The following is a 7,655-nucleotide window of genomic DNA, read 5'->3' as shown; positions in this document are numbered from 1 at the left end:
TATAATAACCCAGCGGAGTTTGGGCCATGAGAGCATGGAAAATCTGTAAGGTGGAAGTCAAAACAATGACCATGTAACTGTCATAACCAATATTGAATGCATATAATCATTATATACTTGCTAAGAGCTTTGCTACCTAATCTCATTTAACCTTCAGAACAAATGTATAAAATTGGTTTTATATTACGGCAAGTTTTAGATGGAAAAATAAAGGCCCAGAGAAGTTGAGACTGATAGAGATATCAGTACAGGAACAATGCGGAAAGTGATAATATTTCTCACTGTATGGTATAGACAGGTTATAATCATTTAGCAAAGCCATTATCAGTTCCTGTAGTTATACTTGCCTGTATTGAGGCTTGTTTTAGTCCGTTTTTCTTTACCTCTGTGTTAATCTTTCCGCGGCGGGGAAGTAATTCTGCCATCTAGTGGTCAGCTCAGCTGCTTCCTCTGATAATTGCCTAGTATGGAAAGAAAATGCTTCTTGAATTTTTTAGTCAACTTAAACTCATGATAAAGTTTATGTCAGTTTTCCTTTTAAAGAAGTATAAGAAACCTCACAATTTTGCAGCTGTTTTAGTAATTTTCTTCCATCATGAAAAAATGCCATATCAAAAAGAAATAAAGTTTTATCATCTCATATTTTATGGATATGTTAGCAAAGACTATTGACTTTCATGAGAATCATTCTTCCCCTCTATAGTATTTTCTTGCAGTTTCAAACCATGTGCAAACAGTATTTTCAACTTTTAAAAAAGGTTTAATTTAATTAATGAGCAAGTCTTTGTTGCTTGGAATATAGTAAAATATTTTCACAAATTATTTATTTTTTTCTGTCTCTACAACATGATTGAATTACTTGTGTTGTAGATTCTATTATCCTATAGATCCAGTTCAGTAAACTCAGTTTGTAACACAGTTAATTATCCAAAATGGTTAAGAACTATCACTCTCACTTCATTTTCATCATATGCTTATTTTTGGAGAATTCGTTTTTAATAATGATGACAATGATTATGATACTAAAGACCTATATCACTTTTGTCAATTTTTTTGTTATGGACCAGATATTTATTTGAATTATTTTCCATGTATCAACTCATTTAATACAACAGTCCTATGAAGAAAGTGTTTTTATTATTCTATCCCTCCCCTCCCCTTCCTATTTAAAGATGAGGATGCCACGAAGACGTTAAGACACTTTTTTGTATTCCTTATGCTATCTGGCTCCAGAGTTTGCATGTTAACCACCATGCTATACTGCGTCTCAGAAGCCAAATATCACCACTTTATAAAGAGGTGTTACAGATGCAAAAAAAAATAATCAACAAATAAGAAAGTCTTATTGCAGTATATTTGCTGGGAAGCTAAATAGATTTACTCATTAATAGACTTTCTCTTGCACACCATTCTCTTTATGTGAAGCAAATCATTCTAACTTATTATCCAATAAAATTACAGACTACTATGAATGAGTCTTTGGAGTTGCTTGAGAATAGTCAAAGCGATGAATGATCAACCTGTAAATGTTAAGGATCTACTCTACTGTTTTAAGAGCCATTTCTTCTCTTTCTCTCTCCCTCCACTCTGCCATTCCTTACAGTCAACAAGAAGAAAGAGCAAGAGCAAAGGCTAAAAGAGAAGCTGTAAAGGTAATTTTCTCAGAAATGCTAATGCTATGCCTTTATGACATTTTTTCTTCGATAGTAGCATTCTAGATATCTCATTATCAGAATTATTTTCCTGTTCAATTTTCATGCCAGAAATGAAGAAAACCTTAAACCTCAGGAAAAAAAAAGATCTTGATTAGAAGTTTCCAAAGTATGTGTACCTCAAATTTTGAGTTTCATTTCATAAAAAGTGGAAAGTTAACTTACTTTGCATTGTTCTTTATCAATTGTGTCAGTCTTCTTCGGCACCTAGATTGTAAACACTCTCAGGAGAATGATGATAAATCTTTACAGATTCACTACAGTGCCAGGACAATTTTAAGTCCATGATGGAAGCTTCGAAAATACTTATTGATTTACTGCTACACGTTATCACTTTTATTTTTCCTTCTTACTCTGCATTTCTTATTTCTCACTTATTCCTCCCACTAAGCAAAGGTGCAGGAAGGGTGGAAAACTGCTCTGAGAAAACATTTTCTTCATTTTCCAGGAACTCTGCAGTGAATTTCGGAACCAAGTGAGGAATGGAATGCTTATATGCACCAAGGAGAATGACCCTGTCCGCGGCCCAGATGGCAAAATGCACGGAAACAAGTGTGCCATGTGTGCAAGCGTGTTGTGAGTGTCTCTTCTCATGTCTCCCACTGAATCTCTTCCTCATCGATTGTCCCTGAGTCTCCGTTTCTTTAGAAATGTGTAGAATATTTACTATGGGTTATATGCCGGGCAAGTTTAAAAACACATGGACAACACATTAGGTAATATTGAATCACACAGTGACAATGTGTTTTTTGTTCAATTATCCTTCTACTAATTAAGTCACGGGACAAGTCTTAATTTAGTGCTAATATGTTTCTACCACTTGATAGTCGTCATTCATAACGAAGAGAGTAGAGAAGTTTGATGATCTGTTGGGTGGGATATCTCACTGGTCTCTCTCCCACCCCCGACATTTTATGACTCTGTGAGTATATTCAGAATCTCTTCATCATCGATTCGTTTAAGGAAAAAGCAGTTGGATAGAGGTCTATGGGGCTAGGATGTAAAGACTGTTAAGTAACCTGAAAAAAAAATGTAATAGAATTATATTTATCCTTTCAGAGACATTACTATATACAGGTGAAATAAATACTTTGATAAGTGGCTTGGTATAGAGAGCAAAACCCTTAAGAAGAAGGCCTATATAATAAATGTTTTATCAAAATGTCTTCTCGTTAAGCCAGATCCAGGGCCTAAAAGGCCATTGTTTTTGCTGCATGAGACCAGAGCGCCATTGTGTGGGACACTATAGGAGAAGTTAATTACATATTACCACCTCTAGTTCTTCTCCTAGATCCCGAACCCTCTACTGAGCCGCATGCAAAAATCAGTGTCGAGAAAAGTATTTAAATAATATCTTTTGAAAGAGGTTCAAAGTTATTGTTGTCTTTTCACTTTCACATGTCTAGGTCTAATCTTATATATACGCACATGTTTCCTTAAAGGAGAGAATGACAGAGTAGGCCAGTAGACAGGCTCTTCTTCCACCTGCTCCACTCGCTAGCGCCGTGGTAATGACTAGATGAGATGTGATAAAGGCTAAGGATTTTTCCGGTTTTGATATGCTTCATGTGGGTAGAAAATGGCAAGAATGCCAGAATCTTAGGCTCATGATTGATCTCAAAATATTAGTTGTTGAATCTTTCTGGACTTGAATCACTATTGCACTCTAAAATTTGAATTTCAACTTGGATATTCATGCCATTAAAATAATATTTAAAATTTTTATTTTATAATCAAACATGATTTGATTTGGGGCCCATCATCTGACTTAGTTTCATCTCTTGCTTTTATCATTGATACGGCAGTTATTTAGGTAGGAAAGGTTTCACAATTTAAAAAAAGTTAGAGCAGTTTTGGCTTTTCTCAGATTATTGATTAAAGTCACTGACTCATAGAAAAAAAGATCACCCAAGGGTCACATGCTGATTTAAAAAAAACAAAACAAAACAAGCATGCTGGTCTTATTTTTTAAAAGAGTATTGTAAATGACTGACTTTATCTGCATTCATGGACAAAATAATAGCACCTCTTGAACTGTATAAATTTGTACTGAAGACTGAATCTGACCTTTGGTCTGGAAAATCCTCATTCCTTCTTAAAATACACTACCAAAGAGAATGGGAAATTGTATTTAGCCTATATATATATATATATATATATATATATATATATATATATATAATTTTTTTTTTTTCTATTACAGCCAACTTGAAAAAGAAGAGAAGAAGAAGAATGCCAAGGAAGGAAAGGAGAAAGTTGAAACTGAGAAAGTGAAGAGAGAAGCAGTACAGGTAGTTGTTCCAGGTCATCAGAACCAAGTAACTTTCATTCTCTCTAGGCGAGGCTCTGCTCCCTCCTTCTAATCCCAGTGTCCTTGATGACTTTGCAAACTGAGAAAATGTGTTTGGATCCGCATGTATAAGAAGATCCTTTTATCCTTATTCAGTTTATTTATACCAAATCTGACCTAGCTGCTTGTGCATTTGAGAAGAGGTCAATCGCCCCTTTCTCCACTGATCATGCTAATGATATTCCAAGGAAGAAGTGTACACAGATTGTTATCTTGTCTGAATGAAAACCAATAGAGGCAGATTTTAGATTTTTCTCCATACCTTTTTGTTTTAGGATATTTAGTTAAAAAAAAAAAAAATCCTAGGTTTTTATCCCAATTAAATCTCTGTGAGATTTGGGGAAAATGACTTAATAGCATCTTTGAGTCTTGAATTTGAATCTGTAACATCTCATGATGATGATGATGATGATAACAGTGGTAACAGTGATGGCTATTAATTATTTAGTTGCTACTGTATGCCGTGTGGTATAACAGTTTCATGACTAATCTTTGCAGTAACCATTCAAGGTATATGTTATTATTTATATTTTACAGAAGAGGACTCGGAAGCTCAGATAAGAAGTTAAGAAATATATATACTTAGTAATTTGAGAGCTAGCAATTGGCCCACAGGTGCTGACTTTAAAGCCTGTAATGCGCTTTAGATTTGGCACCCGACTTCCGTTTGCGATATTTCTACAGGCTGCGCCTCAGGTCTTCATTATGCCTTTCCTTTACCTTTTTCTAATTTGGAAGATCTCATTTCTTACTGCTCTCCCTGCTTCCTACCATCTACTTTTAACTCTAAAGCCAAAGTAACTATTTAAAAACATAATTACAAAGGAGATTATGCCACCCAGAATCTCCTCATCTCACTAAGAACCAAGACTCTCCTAGTGGCTTACGGTACCGTATGTGATCTGACCTCTGCCACCATTCAGACTTCGTTTCCTACTATTTTACCCATTGTTACCCTTGTTCTAGCCACAATGGTCACCTTGTTGCTTCTTGGACATGCCAAGCATTGATTTAAGGCTTTCCATCCTGTGGACTCAGGAACATAGTGGTTAAGAATCTGGACTCTGGGCTTAGACTGTCTGGGTTCAAATACTGGCTCCATCTCCTTACCCGTAAGGTCAGACAATTCAGGTCTTTGTGTCTTAGTTTCCTCATATATAAAATAAGAATAGTATTATGATTATGATTATTTTATTTTCATGAAGTCCCACGGAATAGCACAGTTTCTATACTATCTTAATTCCTCAATATTATACATACAATGAACTTCACCTCCTATGTGGCCTTGCTCATTCTAAGTCATGAATGTCCTTTCTCTCTAATTGTCAAAATTCTGGCCACCTTTCATGGTTCAGAATGAGTATTCGCTGCTCCCTGAAGATTTTCCCCATTTATACAATATACTTAATAGCTCTATCATCTATTATGCCAGCAATTTTCCTTTACTTCATTATATTATTTGTTTTATTGTAACTTACAGATGTTTCTATGTATTTCCTCCAAAGAAACTAAAAACTTTGTATTTATTTTTTATGGTTCCTGTAACAAATTAACAAACCTAGAGGCTTAATACAAACTTATTATCTCATAGTTCTTTAGGTTAGAAGTCTGACATGGGTCTCATAGGCAAAATCCAATGGTTGGTAGGGCTGCATTCCTTTCTAGAATCTCTAGGGGACAATCTGTCTCTTTGTTTTTTTCTAGCTTCTAGAGGCCGTCCATGTTCCTTGGCTCTTGGACCCCTTTCATCATCTACAAAGCCAATAACCTTTGCATCTCTGACTGTCTGTCTACAGTCACATCTCCCCCTCGCTGTCTCTTCCGTCTCACTCTTCCAGTTTTAAGGGCTGATCCTCAGGATTACGTTGGGCACACTAGAATTATCCAGGATAATCTCCCCATTTTAATTTTCCCATCTTAAATCACATCTACAAAGTCTCTTTTGCCCTGTAAGGTAATGTATTCACAGGTCTTGGGTATTAGGACTTGTACAAGTTTGAGAGTTGGGAGCTATTAGCCTGTCTACCACAAAGTTCCTTACAAAAGAGACAATAAATTATTCTTTATATCTCTCGTAATGCCTAGCAGAGAATGATATTTGAATTGAATTGAAGGTTTTCTAATGAGATACATAACAGCATTTTAGATTCCAAATAACGTGTGACCTGGGCCTCTAGGAAAACAACTTGGCTAATATTCACCTTCTGCAACACTTTTCCCATGCGTCCATTATGTTTCGGGGCATTATGTCGTAGTTTTCAATAGGACAATGTGGAAGAAGCTTTTAATTATTTGTAACCCGATTCTTAAATCCTCCCTTATTTCACAGGAGCTGTGCAGTGAATACCGCAACTATGTGAGGAATGGACGACTTCCCTGCACCAGAGAGAATGACCCCATCGAGGGCCCAGATGGGAGAATGCATGGCAACACCTGCTCCATGTGTGAGGCCTTCTTGTGAGTAGAGCCATGGCCACTGCTACTACCGAGCGTAGCAGCAGATAGGCCCAGGGGGAGTGAGAACGATGATACTGAAGGTTTTCTCTAGGAGGTAGAAAATGAAGGCTATCTTTGCAATGAGTTTGGGGATTTACTATTATAAAATCATATAGTTAGCACATTTCTTTGTAGTGTTCCTAGTGTTCTGAAAGGTATTTGAATCGCCAGTAAGGGAGGAGCATGTGCTAAGGGCCAATTCCCCAGAGTTAGCGGCCTACAGGACTGGGATGTGTTCTCTGCATACGTACTTATGTTACCAATAATCCAAGATGTAATGATTAGGTCTGACAAATTAAAATGTGCTAACAGTCATTATTTTTAATTATTTTACCTGTTTTCTGGGGAGAAGGACAATATATTTATTTTCTAAAAGAAATATTATAGTGAAAATTTATTTACTGGCTTGCTATGGCATGTGTCTCTTATTCTTTAAACAACATTAAAAGCAAGAAAAACAATATGTGGGGGTGTGAATTTGCCTTTCTAATCCCAAGCTAAGTATGGAAGTAATGAAATACTTTTATCTAGAGAGATTTCCCTTTTAAGATAATAGGTACTGGGCGCCAGGAATCATTCACCCCTCCAATCCCTCTTGTCTTATAGCCAGCAAGAAGCAAAAGAAAAAGAAGAAGCTGAATCCAGAATAAAAGTTAAGAGAGAAGTTGAAAAGGTAGTTGTCCCGAAAGGTTCAGACCACAATGAAAGAAGGAGGTTGTATGGTTTCTTTTTGGCAATAACTCAGGAAATTACCGAAGGCCTGCGTGAGGTAACTTGAGGTTCACGTAGTCCAGGGACTGACAAAATTTTCTCGACGTGCCAGACAGTGATATTTTAAGCTGTAGCTATTCAGTCTCTGCCACAAATACTCAGCTCTGCTGTTGTAGCTCTAAAGCAGCCAGAGATAATATGCCAGCAAATGACCATAGCTGTGTTCCAATAAAACTTTATTTGAAAAAAAAGGTGGTGCGCCAGATTTTGCTCACAGGCCATGGTTTGCAGGCCCCCTGATTTACCTCATTCCCATATTTTTAAATGAAGATTCAAAATGAGAGAGAAAAAAGAACTTGTTTTTAGAAAGGGAGTGGGAGTCTTGA

The 7,655-nt window shown here is 36.4% G+C and overlaps 1 protein-coding gene across 1 annotated transcript in view; it reads left to right on the top strand.

Annotated features, from left to right (window-relative positions):
* Positions 1-7,655, top strand: part of SPINK5 (serine peptidase inhibitor, Kazal type 5) — a 128,162-nt gene that overhangs the window by 96,803 nt on the left and 23,704 nt on the right. Inside the window, exons 20-24 of the mRNA XM_023525347.1 lie at positions 1,604-1,652; positions 2,161-2,288; positions 3,916-4,003; positions 6,392-6,519; positions 7,165-7,327. Of these exons, the coding sequence (XP_023381115.1) occupies positions 1,604-1,652; positions 2,161-2,288; positions 3,916-4,003; positions 6,392-6,519; positions 7,165-7,327 (556 nt within the window). The remainder of the gene's footprint in view (positions 1-1,603; positions 1,653-2,160; positions 2,289-3,915; positions 4,004-6,391; positions 6,520-7,164; positions 7,328-7,655) is intronic.

Source organism: Pteropus vampyrus, unplaced genomic scaffold, assembly GCF_000151845.1.
Source record: "Pteropus vampyrus isolate Shadow unplaced genomic scaffold, Pvam_2.0 Scaffold552, whole genome shotgun sequence".
NCBI classification, from domain to species: Eukaryota; Metazoa; Chordata; class Mammalia; order Chiroptera; family Pteropodidae; genus Pteropus; species Pteropus vampyrus.
This window is presented reverse-complemented; position numbering and strand designations above follow the sequence as displayed.